This window comes from Mytilus galloprovincialis, chromosome 8, assembly GCF_965363235.1.
Source record: "Mytilus galloprovincialis chromosome 8, xbMytGall1.hap1.1, whole genome shotgun sequence".
Taxonomy (NCBI): domain Eukaryota; kingdom Metazoa; phylum Mollusca; class Bivalvia; order Mytilida; family Mytilidae; genus Mytilus; species Mytilus galloprovincialis.
In genome coordinates this window covers 31,856,897-31,871,777 of record NC_134845.1, presented here as the reverse complement: position 1 = coordinate 31,871,777, position 14,881 = coordinate 31,856,897, and the positions used below count along the sequence as shown (strand labels likewise).

The window sequence follows — 14,881 nt, the reverse complement described above, 5'->3', positions numbered from 1 at the left end:
TACCATAAAATCACATTTGTAACTAAACATGGTTGGTTATATGATTATCTTTCATGTGGATGTATCAAGAAACTGACGTACAAAAACGCAAAGCTACTATTAGTATGAAATAACAGTTATATCAATATATCTATTATGAAATCTGACATCAAAGGGTTATATAAATATATGTCACGGCAAAAGTTAACAAAGGACGACAGTCAGACAAGTTAAGAAAAAAAAATACAAAGAAAACTAAACGAATGAACATTACACACTTCATCCTAAATATGATATATTTCATGTGTATCGGTTGGGAGAGCATATTCTGCTCCACTTGTGGTCCATCGTGTAAACAGTTGTTCATGGTAAGTAATCATTCGTTGGTCAGTCTCATTCGTTGGTATCACTATCGAGAAAAAGATGACGGGATTACCAGGCTGAAGTACACGGGATTGTGGTTACCACGGTAAATTTATATCAGGGGTCATATGTGACACAAGGAGTCCATGGAAAACCTTAACGATATGGTCTTTGTAAAACATTACCAATACAATCCATTCGTTCAACAGATTCCTTGTAAGCAAAAACCCTCTATCAAGAAAATCACAAAACTTTGAAATATTAAATAAAAAAACATTCACATTATGTAGATAGCAGAATGTGAAGTTTAAGGATAATCCTAGCTTCATTTCTTTTACGAAAACAATGAAAACACAGAATTTTGTAGTGTTGTCTACGAATTTAAGATATGAAGAAGTTTCTGCCTTATTTATGTGTTCATATTTATAAATGAACTGACGGCAGTAAAACTAGATCTGTAATTCGTACTGTATCTGTTACGATATTGCTATATTTATCGACTCAGTATCAGCATTGATAGCAATTAAAAGGGTCAGTTAACTATCCCAGTAATCAGTTGCATTTTGAGTTATGAGTTATACCATAAAATCACATTTGTAACTAAACATGGTTGGTTATATGATTATCTTTCATGTGGATGTATCAAGAAACTGACGTACAAAAACGCAAAGCTACTATTAGTATGAAATAACAGTTATATCAATATATCTATTATGAAATCTGACATCAAAGGGTTATATAAATATATTCTTGTCAAAAATGACAGATCAATTAGGATATAAACTTGATACTTTAGTCTGGGAAAGATAATTTATTTATTAGTTGTTATTGGATCTGAAATAGCTTTCAATGGGTGCGAGCTCGAGTACTCTGAGATCAGTAGTACTTTTGTTTTAGGTTAATTGTTTTAACTGTCACAGTGTAGATATGGTGAATCATGCCGTCTCAATTTAGTTATCGAAAAAGTTATCAAAGGTAACAGGATTATGATTAAACTAGAACACACCCGCGAAATCGCGGGCATTTAGAGCGTGGTTGAAAGTATGTAAAGTGTTGTAGAATGAATTTTTGTAAAATATTTTCTGGAGAATTTCAGGAAAGGTAACCAAACTGCAGAGGGTTTTTCATGGGGCCCGCCCATCCCCTTTTCTGAAAAGAAAATGGTTGATTTAATAGGAAATCATGGAAGCATGACTTGTACGGGGTCCCCTCGTAGGCAGTCATGCAGTGGGCCCTATTTATGAAAAATTCTGGATCCGCCACTGAAAAGTCATAGGTACTTGGAGACACCTACAATTATGTTACGCCCTCACCCTTTTTTCAAAAGTCCGTTGTTTTGTTTTATATTAAATTTTATGATTTTCGCGTTTCATAAATATAGTACGCATATTATAAATAAAATGTATTTGGTATTAACTATCAATTCCAAGTTGCTTCTATACGGCGTTCATGCACTGCTATATCATATAGATAATCAATATATATTATTGGGAGGATAATCATAACGCGAAATAATTGTCCTGTCCCCGAATAGTTATGAAAAAGTTATGATTGAAAGTTAAAAACCGGTAATCTTGCCTACATATATATATATGTATGAATTGGTGGATTAGTGGAACGTTCCTTTGTTTGTTAATAGGAGTTTTTAGTGGATGCTGGTGTCACTGTATATTTATATATAGCACATCTTAAAGTCGGTCCGACAACGGAAACAATATCCGGTCGGCTTTTTTTTACTTTTTTCTCCCAAAAAACTCAATCTGAATAATCCTGAGAATGGATGACAGATGCGACTATGCATGGTACCCATAGGACCCAAAGGCTCGATGATTAATTTATTGCGGAAGAAAGAGAAGCGACACACAAAATGAGATCTTCTCGTTTAATAGTATAGATACGAAGTTTGTCCTTATTTTGTTTTGTTACATTTTACACAACTATCTCATATTATGATGAGAACTGATCGCTCATAAACATTCTTAACACCACCACATTATGTGTGTGCCAATCCCAAGTCTGAAGGTTGTAATGGGTGGTTGTTCTTGGTTGCTGCCTGTTTTATCTGGTTTTCCTTCTTTTTTTGGTCATGAACCATGACTTTTACGTTTTTTAATTGGTTTTGTTTGAATTATGTCACGTTTTGGCATGTCAAGTCATTTTTACCTGACTATACGGTATGTATTTACCCTAGAGTATATTGCCTTAGCTATAAAAAAAGGAAGATGTGGTATGATTGCCAATGAGACAACTGTCCACAACAGACCAAAATGACACATACATTAACAACTATAGGTCACCGTACGGCCTTCAACAATGATCAAAGCCCATACCGCATAGTTAGCTGCATATTACATGACATGTCAAAATTTGGGTTTTCAATGCTATACCTATACGATACAACTTTTAGTAGTGGTTAATAATAACGCCATGCAATGTTTAATTACCCAACTAGAAGGATTTCGAAGATTAAAAATAAAGGCAACAGTAGTATACCGTTGTTCGAAATTCATAAATCGATTGGGGAAAAAAAACAAATCCGGGTTTCAAACTAAAACTGAGGGAAATACATCAAATATCAAACTACGACACAATCGAAACACAACACGTAAGTGTAACACACACAGAAACGAACCATAATAATATAACAATGGCGATGTTCCTGACTTGGTACAGCATATGGCAAAATCAAAGGTTCTTTATTCAAATGATTTGCACCACGTGACTTTGTCCCTTTTGATCAAATTACTACCCTTAGCTGAAGATAAAAATATAATTTATTTTAGATTTGCGGATAATCCAGTCCTTTTCCGTCATGTATCTAAACCTAATGTATCTGGCGGATATTTTCAAAAAAATTGTGTATTTCTAAGAGAAAATGCTTAAAATTTGACCTTTTACGAAATGGGAAGGTTCAAATAATCATATTTGTAAAAGAATTTGGCCGAAAACTTGAGAAAGCAGGTAAGTTACAAGTTATTTTACTTTAAAAATCATCCTACAAGGTGTTTCCCTATATGCGAACAAATCATGAAAAATATCTTCTTGTATATGTATTTCTGTTTTGAATCATGCTATTTTTCGATTTTCCGTCATTTTATTTGATCTTATATAGCAATTATACTATGGTTACGCTTCCGATTTTTAAACTAAAAAGATCGAAAGATTTCAGAGTAGACAATGTCCATTTGTACACGGACAGAAGCCTAAAAACATGTGCAATTTACCTATATGCGAACAAATTGTTCATTCGACATAGGTATTAGCATATTGACAATTTTTATTAAAGGGGCTTATATAATCCTATTGTAATGGCTGCCGTCATGAAAAGACAAAATGGCCGCTATGCAAATTAGCAAATTACCCTTAATTTTGCCATATGGAACATTTTAAGAAAAAAATGTTGGTCAAAATAAACTAAACACGGATTGATTATACTATCATGACATCTTTAGCCACTAGAAATAATAACAACAAAATCCAAAAAGTAAATAAAGTTGATGTAAAAAGATACATGAAATATTGCATATTACAACTGATATGATTGACAAACACACCGCAATATCAATTTGCTAATCATCCCAGGCCATTAGTCCGTTTTTATCTACGGGATAACCATTAACTGCCGACACAAGTGTGAACCTGTCAATATGAATCTCTCTCAAATACTATGTCCTTGTGATGTGTATCATGTTTACTACTAAAACACCGAGGTAAATGATGTGTGAAATCATACACAAGGGACAAAAGAGGAGACATTGTCTAAATGAATTAGTTTCTATTCTGTATCTTTCTATCGTACGTTCCATTCTCCTTCATTTTGAAACGGTTGCTTTCTTTTCTTTCGAAATACGTGGTCAGTATTCCAAGTACATAGTGACAATCCAGAATAGGATATTGAATATGATATACACTACCGGAAATGCAAATCTTGATATAAAATCTATCCGCTTTGCTTCCTTCATAAAGGGACGAGGATCCTGTGTCTCTATCTTTTTGTTGTTCGATGATTTAAACTGAAAAGAAATAAATAAAATGAACATGATGAAAATATCAACTTATTAATATACTAGAGACATGTTACATGTAACCAAGATCTCTCAAATCCATCTGCTAGTACTCAAAGATTCTGATATGTTCATGATCTCGACACTTTCTTCTCTAACAATCATCATGGTAACACTTGGCATAGTTCCGACTGAATGAGATCGACGTAAGTTTTTGGTTGGATTCCTGTTCTTTGGTCTTTATTTTTGTTTTGTGTACTATTGTTTTTCTGTTTTTCTTCTTTGTTTTTAGTCATGGCGTTGTGAGTTTAGTTTTGATTTATGAGTTTGAATGTCACTCTGGTATCTTTCGCCTCTCTCTTCGAACGAACGTGGTATATTTTATCAGATTACAAAACGCGACAAACCTTTCACCTATTTCATTGTCTTTGGCAATTCAAATGTATGCTTTCACAAATAGATTAATTGATGTCCATATTCAGTTTGCACGGAAAATAGTATTCATACATCCTACGGAAAACACATAGTTTCAGCTGTTGAAAGGGTGCCTTAATATGGCATCCTCTCTTACATGTGTTTCAACACAACCAATCTGACTTAACCTGACTGTGTATTTATATATCCTACATTGAAAACGAACGCAACAATTGTTGTGGGTACTTTTTAACACCAACGCATTTATCGCAATCGACCTACTTTGCAGAACTACCTTTTGAATAGGATGTGCATTTGTTGACTTCTTTGTATGTGCAATAAAAATAATTTCAACATGGTTTGAATATAAAAAAAACTTAATTCTAACGGACGCCAATATGATTTGGTTTATAGCAGTGGCACAGGCATTTACGGATATGTTACAAATGTCGTAGTTTCCTGTTATTATTTTTTCAACTTATTTTAATCAATCAACACATGGGCGGAATTTCATAATCAGTACAACTTGTCGAAATATATTAAAAATAACGAAAAACGATAAAAGTTCGCTAAGATAATCCTAACTAAAAATAATAAAGATAAATCAAAATCCTTTTTAAATATTTAACGTACAAACATTTCCTCAATGATAGGACGTTTCTTCCTAGATAATACATTGACAACTGAAAACTCAACCATTGCTCCAAAAACGAACAAAATATGACATAAACTCCATATATCTATGGCCTTAATGTACGAAACTTTTGGAGCATATCTTCTAGCAGCAGATCCTTGTGACGATATCGTCAGAACTGTTACAGCACCCAACGATACACGTGCTGGAACTGCATCAGGATGTAACCAGAACGTAACCCATGACAACAGAACAATGAGAACATCAGGAATAAACACTTCTGTCATATAGTATCCTATGGCTCGGTGGAATTCTATGGTAACCTCCAAATCGGAATATTCTGATGCTAAAAGTAAAATATAAGCAGTGCAATACAAATAAATTACATATACAAGTAAGTTAAACAATGTGTCTTAATGGGTCTATCAATACCCACGCTACGTCAAATTCTAAAGATACAAATTTTGCAAAACACTTGTCCTACCTCCATGACAAATATGTTGTTGTTCCCACAGATAAAGTCCCAAGCAATATCGTTTTTGTGTGTAAATATCATTACAAAAATGCTTGATAAATGAATTAGGTATTGACAATTCACTTGGAAACTCAACATATACGCTCATGACACTTACCAAAGAGGAAATCCTGGATAATCATAGGTCTGTTCTATGTTCCTTTTGAATTTCAACCAAAAATGAAGAACTGTATCTTCCATCACTGTATTGGATACCTAAACTACATAAGTGTCCTTTCAAACAACGGTATATTGCTTGATCTTTCAAGTGCTCAACGAAACCTCTTTCTAAATTATTAACATCTATTTTATCAGCAATCAAAGCCGGGCATCAAAGTTATTGTGAAACTGCCTATTCTGGAGGTGGCGTGGATACTAACAAATTCCAAAGATTTTTTACAGTACATACAATCTAAGTCTCTTTCATCTTGCAATAGTATTAAAACATTTGACTTTTCTACACTTTAAACAAGTATTCCACATTCCAAACTAAAAGCCAAATTGAAAGAGTTGGTATTGCTTTGTTTTATAAAAAAGAATGTCCAACGTAGATACAAGTTTCTTGTCTTAGGGAGAGATAAATTCTACTTTGTAAAGGATCACTCTGATTCAAACAAAAAATTCTCTGAAACTGACATTATCAAGATGCTTGATTTCTTGATTAACAACATATTCGTTACGTTCGGAGGACGTGTTTTTCAACAGACTGTCGGCATACCAATGGGAACTAATTGTGCCCCTCTTCTAGGCGACTTGTTTCCTTATTATTATGAGGCTGACTTCATACAGGAACTTCTTAGGAAGAAATATGAGAAATTAGCAATATCCTTTAACTTTACCTTCCGCTATATAGATGATGTTATTTCATTAAATAATTCAAAATTTGGTGACTATGTCGAACGAATCTATCCATTCAAACTAGAGATAAAGGATACAACAGATACAGTTAAGTCGGCCTCATATCTTGACTTACATCTAGAAATTGACAATGAGGGTTTGTTGAAAACAAAACTTTACGACAAAAGATATGATTTCATCTTTCCAATTGTGAACTTTCCATTTCTAAGTAGCAAAATTCCAGCAGCACCTGCATACGTAGTATATATCTCCCAATTGATACGATATTCCCGTGCTTGTATTTCCTATCTTGATTTTCTTGATAGAGGGTTGCTGCTCACAAGGAAGCTATTAAGCCAAGAGTTCCAAATGGTGACGTTGAAATTATCCCGTCGTTAATTTTACGGATGCCATCTCGAGTTGATTGATCGTTATGGAATAACCGTTTCACAGATGATATCGGATGTGCTCCATACGTCGTAACTACAATCCCCTTCCCTTTCATGAATGTGACCTACCGAATTAGACTATTTACCGGATTTGATATAACATAAGCAACACGACGGGTGCCAAATTTGGAGCAGGATCTGCTTATCCTTCCGGAGCACCTGAGATCACCCCCAGTGTTTGGTGGGGTTCGTGTTGCTAAATATTTAGTTTTCTATGTTGTGTCTTTTGTACTATTATTTGTTTGTTTGTCTTTTTATTTTAAGCCATGGCGTTGTCAGTTTATTTTCTATCTATGAGTTTGACTGTCCATCGTCCCTCTTTTACATAGCGCATTTTTTTATATAATTAAAAACGAACAAACAATAACAAACCTGTGATTAGTTAATTTGAAAATAAGATTTCAGACTACCGAGAAGAGTTACATTCCTTCATGAATTAACATCCTACAGACAAACCTCAAATGCATTTTGAATGTCTGGTAAATTGCTTTATATGTAAAATCATATCTAGTCATAATTTAATATATATCCAATGTCAGATGAATTTACTTACATGTACTCACCTGTAAGATCATGATAATTTGTGGATACGGAAGTTTTTGGACCAAGAATTTGATACAATGGTAGGTTAAAGTGTTGAATATTGACCGGCTTTCTCTCTCGCCATGCATATTGTAGCCTGTCAAGTGTAAGACCAACTGAAACACAAAACAACGTCTGTTAACAAACAACATCTGTTAACAACAGATCAGTTGACATACATGTAATACATAAGCTTAAGTTTCAATTAAAACGAAGATTGATGTTTCTTAACTAATTATATTATCTTTTCTCATTTTATATACTCATTATAGTGGTCCTACGGATACCCTTTACCTTTTATATTTACAACCCCTCTCCATTAGCCACGCACGTGGAGTACTGCCATACCAGAGACTAACAATGTCAGAGGTCTCGAATTCCTTACCAGACTAGTACAGTAATTGATTGCAGAAGCCAAACATTGCTCATGGTGTACATTTGGTATGAGGTTTTTGATTCAAGCATTGTTAACGTTATATAAAATTTTCAGATTTGTTTCAAAACTAAATTAAAATTACGTAAAAAAATAATACGCAAGGATGAATATGATGACCAGTAACTCATATTCGTCATTTGTGTATTTTGTATTGTAATACTTTTTAAACAGTTCTTTTATTTTTATTCTAAAAAAAAATCTAATACTAAATATCAGCACGAGAAAAAACACTTCTAAAATCCGAGGATATTTATCACTTTCCTTATTTGGTTCAGTAAAGAGAAAACTACTAGCGTATTACACAATTATTTGCTAGACTAAGTGTCAAATTTCATTATTTTGACATAAAAGGTTTCAAGTTATTCCAATCAACATTGCTTCGCTTCGATCATTTATTTATGATTGTCTATGATTAACTATACAAAAGTACAACTTATATTGGTTTTAATAAATATTTATAAATCGGTAAAGCATAATGCGGACAATCTTTTTCCATGCCACTTCTTACGTCAGGGACCAAATTCAACATTTAGAGAAGGAGGAGTGCAGCATTACACTAGTGAATCATCATTCATTTTGTTCAAAAAGGCAATTACTGTCATTATTTTGTAGGAAAATATTTGCTGGAAACTAAATCTTAAATATTGATGATTGAGAAATTATCAAATTTTATCTTACAATAAGCAATGCAAAATACGGAAAATATTATGTGATGTTCATACATCCTTGAAATCTAATCAAATAATCTGGAAATGACTGCTTTTTACGAGATGTTCATTTACAAAATTTAATAAACAAACTGTTACCACATATATTGTTAGCTTAGGTTAAACACAACTTACAGCTCTCTATAACTACTTTGCATTCTTGTTTGTCTAACGGGTAGAGGTGAAAGTCCATTGAACATGATAATTTTAAAGACAACCTGAAAAGTAAATATTGCTTTACTTCAGTTAACAGAATTTTCAGCGTGTCCTTTATCTTCTTCAAATAACCAAATAGTCAACATGCTGATAATCTTTATAGCTACTGATTAAATATATACTTCAGACTGTACATGTCTTTGCAATTTCGGAAACGAAGAGACCTTAAATAAGAAGTTATTTGAAAAATGTATAAGTTTGAAAAGGGTTGTAAAGAATTTCCAAATCCAAAACGAAGATTTAAAAATTACACTTTAACTTTCGACGATTGCATATATGTCATATGTTGAAAAAAATGTATATTCATGTCAAATTCATTTTACTCCAAATTTCATTTCTCATTTGACAAAGCGCACTATGATAGATAGTTGTTTTACTTAAGTACTTTGTAATAAGATAAATAAACAGAAGATAAATGAAATTGTTTGGGGAAATGGTGTTAACAATTGCAAAGGAATTTTCTATTTAGATTTTAATATATTGAATTGATTTCTAATTTGAATAGTAGCTGTACTTGTTTATAATGGACGTATTTTTCAACTGAAATTATCTTTTTTTACAATAGCTGTAATAAAGTCGATGTAAATGTTAATGTGTATAATATTACATTGTTTTAATGACATCAAAGCAACAATCCGCTGTCAGTAAAATTTGAGTCTTCAAACAGTAATATCCAATCTGTATACAGGTGCTTCGGTATTTGCGTGATTTATTGGAAATTTCAATATGATACTGTGGGAACTCAATTTATGCTATTTCTGTTTAGACCCTCATAGTTGCGGATCTTCTGCCTATCTTCACATTTGGCGCCGAGGATAACTGATGAAGAAAATCACTGAAACCAATACGTCTTATTATATGCTTGGAAATCTAATCATATACCTTTTCAATGTTTTTAGTTTCTGTTTCAACTTATTCATGATTAAACCACAATCGTCTAATTTATCTATAATGCAAAATGCAATCTTTGTTGGCGAAACTTTCAAATTTGATATCTACCATTAGTTGATTTACCTCATTGCATAGATAACCGAACCATTCTTCATTATGTGCAGATAAGTGTTTGCTTTCGAAATATCAAGTAGCTTTCCATTTTTAGCTTGTAAAAAGAACGTGTCTGGAGTCCAAACTTTTTTAATGTCTTTCTGATCTAACTGTATCTGCTCCAAACTGCTGTCCTCAAAATTTAAACGATGATCCGTCCATTCTTGAAAAAGATCTAACGTAACTGAAAAATCCTGAAATATTACCAAATGTTTTGTTTTTTTAATATTCACAAATCAGTATTTTTTTTTTTACATTTCAACCAGAAAATTCAATTATATATTTGTTTCCTTAATCAACAACATGAATTACAACCATTGACAACATGAATTACAACATCATGAATTACAACACATGGTCTTGCAGGTAAAACACTTAATAGGAAATATTTTATAATTTCTATTACGTTATATTCAATGCCGTGTTATACCACCTTTCAATGACACTATAAGTAGTCTACAAATGGGATTATAATACAAAACTCCAGTTTCATAAAGTAGATAAGGGTTCCATATACGCAGATTAACCTGTAGTAAAGTCAATCTTAAAGATTTGTAGGATTTCTACATACTAAACATATACATATATACACAAATGAATAGGAGACTTGAAAGGCGGAGGAAAAGTGTTATGTTCTTGAAATTTAGTCGAAAGTAAATAGGACAAATGTTACAGAACCTGTACTTAATATTTTGTACACGAGAAACTATGAAATACAAGAACAGCGGAAACGGATCGAATAACGTCTATTTTTTACAGAATAAAGGTTTTTACAAGTGGTTCAATCATATTTTTAATCTAGCTGTTATGCTGTTAATCCTTTTGCTTATTGTTTTTGATTTAGTCTTCGTTGGTATTTTATTCTTTTAACATGAAATTTTAGCTCTCGGTTACTCTAACTGCTAGCAAATATTACGGGAATAACCAAACAAAAAATATCATATTGCTCGTTATATATAAGTTCAATTAACTCAATAGGCGTTATGTTCGTGTAAATGAAAGTATCACCATCACTATGTTACACGTTTCATATATTTTTTTTGTAATTTGTGGTATGAACTAGTCAAGTTTGGTTTGAATTGGTCAAAAGTGAGTATATTAAAGAAAATAGCTATGATGCAGGAAACTATGTCTATAAAACGAAAGAGTTAATATGGGATAGATCATAAAAACGGAAATAATTGTAATTACCATTTCACCTTCATTTATATCAAATATTTGTGAAAAATCTAAGAATACTGTGACGATAGTTGCTTGTGATTCTTCAAGTTCTGGAAAAAGAAAAATAATTTTGTGATTTGAACAACACATAAGGAAGTAGTTGAATCGATGCTATCATTCATTCAACAATTCAATCAGCAACTAACTATCACACTTGATCAATCCACCGTTATATATTGGACACAGACAATCCTTTAAAACAAATATAATCTTTGTTGATAATATCGAACATGTATTTATCAAAAATTGCAAAACTATTGGGTTATATAAATAAATATATGTTTTACAGCCATGCATTGAAATAGCAAAGATAGTTGTAATAAAGTTATTGTATCATTCCCACTACTCTCTTAACACATAGAAAGATACTCATGTGTTACAAATAAAGCCAATAATTTCATTGCATATTACATGTACTAATACAGTTATCAATGGAGTTGAAATATGATTGAAACTGCTAGATTTATTTTTATAGGTTTTTAATTTTTGATGAGTGTAGAAAGTAATCAATTCTGCATAATTTATTTTATAGTTCGTGAAAAGACAATTGTTTGCTTAATATAGGTAACTATATAACACATTTAAATATGCATAGACTTTTTTTGTTAGTCAGCATTAATAGGCGCATCTGTTTGACTGTGTGGGATTTCTAAATATTCACCCACATCTGTTATTGCACATGTTTATTAGAGAGGCGAAAACACCAAATGCACTAGTAGCACGATTTCAGTCTGAAACGGTCATTTCGGTCTGATCGTATCTTAATTGACTGGATTTACCGCTAGAGGAAAACGTCAAGATTTGTCAGATCGTTCAGTCTCCATTCGGATCGATAGTCTCATTAGGTAAATTAGTCCCGTTAAGGCATGTCAAGATATTTAAGACTGTATCTTCTAGCGAGCTGTTTAGATCCGTTAAGACCGTGTCAGACCAAAACAGACCATGGATACAAACTGACGTCAAGATGTTGTCAGACCGTGTCCAGTCGTGTTCAGATTTTAATAATTTGGACACAAAACGAGTGAAACTTTCCCATTATTTATCAGGGGTTGCTCCCCTTTCAAGAATAAAATAAAACTGTGAAAGAAGACGATTTTTTTAACTGAAAGTCTACCACGTCCCCTTAATCATGTTATTTAAATAAAACAAATATTCAATTTTAATTCTAACTTCTTCCTATTTAATTATTTAACACTGTTTTATAATTATATAAATAAAAAAAGTAGCTCAAAGTCATACTGCTGCACAAATCGCCGCGAATTGACTAAAAAAAATCAACAGATTGCCGAAATAATATTTGATTATTGAATATAAGCACCTGAACCTTTGTATTTAATGGTTTACAAGTGATTGCAATACGTTTTATATGCAATTACAGACTGCCGTACGTGGTGAAGAATTTGTCATTCATTTTTACACCCTTATTTAATAATAACGGATGTCGGCCGTGAACACTTGAAAACTTTATTTTTGCCAGACTCATGCGTTTGACTTTCCATCTTTATTTTTTAATGTGTCTATAATTCGAGAGCCTTTTGTAAAAAAAACTACATACCAGAAGCCTTCGTTAAAAAATAAAGTTTGAATATTATAGCAGAAAAAGGCTTATAAATTCATTCAAATTTATATTTGAAATAGGATAAATAATCAAGAAAATGTTTATAAATACGTCAGACACTGTACTTAAAGTACATTTAAAGACCAGGTTACATATATATTAAATGCATACAGCATAATAAAGCTGGTTTAATTTGAATGACTATCCATTAGGGACATTTTTCGACGATAATTAATCAAATCTGACAAGTTTAATTAAAAACGGAAAATAATTCTTCGCCCGTAAACGATTTAACGTTACCGTACCCTCTTTATTTTTGTTGCATTCATGTCGCATGTGTGTCGGCAGTGTCAGCGCTTCTAATAGCTAACTTATTTTACATAAAATCGTTGACATGGTAGAAGGAAACTATAGTACAATATAAGCTGAGCTGGAAATTGCAATTGGTGAGTAGAAATGAATATTTTAATACATGTCTATCAGAATAATCATTGATTATGGATCATCACCCAAGAATTTGAAGGAAAAATGTTCACATTTGTTAAATTTGTGCATACAGGTATGAATCGACGTTCCAATACTCCACACTCTTGGATAGTAGCCTGTTCAAAGGCAAAGTAAGAATGTGGGCTTGTTAAAAAATTGTTCCTGTGATTGGACCCCCCCCCCCCTTTTTCATGTTTTTTGGAAGATCAATGCATGATTTAAAAAGTTACATATAAACTAGTATGGTTTAAACCTCCTTTTAAAAATGGCGGGATCCACCCCTGTTTATTGCCTAACATGCATTGACATGTGGGGTATTCACAATGGTATGGTTGTGCGGGATGGCCTATACAACAGTTACAAGACCTAAACCCCTGATCGAGTAATCCTATATATTGTATGTTAACATGGTTAATGTATTGATAACTGTCACGTCCTAAATTTGCATGAAATATTTGTCACTTTTTTTTATTAACCAATAACCAACCAATCTTCACATGTTACCATGTAGTCCGAGACAAGCTTGTCTGGCAAAACAGCCGTTTGGACGTCAGAGTAATCTCAGACTAGTTACGACGATGATATACCTATTTATATAGCCACTGGTGGGTGATGTACAATAATTATAATTTGTCACATATGTGTTATGAATACCTTCAACATGTTCAAGGCTTGGGTTTATATATATGCAATAACCTCAAAATTGCCCGGGGCAAAAAAAAGAGTATATTGATATTGTGCCCTGACATGCCTGATTCCAAATGATGAGACGACATTGCGTCCTTAACAATAATTTTTAACACTTTTCATCTTTTGTGATAAGAAATTTAAGATTTTACCGGGTATGATTCATTATTTTGTTATAAATGATTTGTTATGCTCTAAATTTTGTAGAACTTAAATATATGTTATAACAAGAAAAAGAAATTATGTTGAAATTTTTATTTTTATCTTTTGTATATTAATTATTATTCACTGTCATGACTGTCATGACTAAATAAAAATTAGATCCCACGCATGCGCGGCATAGTTACTGTAAATAAGTGCCGGACACGTTATCATCAGTATGTTGATGGATTATAAAGAAGAAGAAGAATCTATTTGCTTTGTCACCATGTCACGTTGGTAGTAATATTCAACAAATTCTATTTTAAAATAAAAAAGTATTATAAATTGATCACAACAAGTATAGTGCTATACAATGCTATGGCCTCTATTAGACAACAGTAACCCTTCAATGAAGTATACACCTAAGAAAACATTGATGTAGAAAGAGAGAACATTTTGTTTTAGAAATAGAACCTCAAAAAAGGGTTTTATTCTTCTTCTCATAAGGGACTTATCAATTAAATTGTATTAGTCATAAATTCATTTCTTTACATCATTAAACTTTGTTGTCAAGCAAATTATGATTGCTAGTTTTTCTTGTAGATAAAT

At 32.3% G+C, this 14,881-nt stretch overlaps 1 protein-coding gene across 1 annotated transcript in view; it reads right to left on the bottom strand.

Moving 5' to 3' along the window:
- Positions 1 to 3,822: 3,822 nt before the first annotated feature.
- Positions 3,823 to 14,881, bottom strand: part of LOC143085573 (glycine receptor subunit alpha-2-like) — a 28,540-nt gene continuing 17,481 nt past the window's right edge. Inside the window, exons 4-9 of the mRNA XM_076262017.1 lie at positions 11,371 to 11,450; positions 10,150 to 10,373; positions 9,055 to 9,137; positions 7,758 to 7,892; positions 5,394 to 5,740; positions 3,823 to 4,355 (exon numbers count right to left, since the gene is read on the bottom strand). Coding sequence (XP_076118132.1) covers positions 4,197 to 4,355; positions 5,394 to 5,740; positions 7,758 to 7,892; positions 9,055 to 9,137; positions 10,150 to 10,373; positions 11,371 to 11,450 — 1,028 coding nt within the window. The 3' untranslated portion in view covers positions 3,823 to 4,196. The remainder of the gene's footprint in view (positions 4,356 to 5,393; positions 5,741 to 7,757; positions 7,893 to 9,054; positions 9,138 to 10,149; positions 10,374 to 11,370; positions 11,451 to 14,881) is intronic.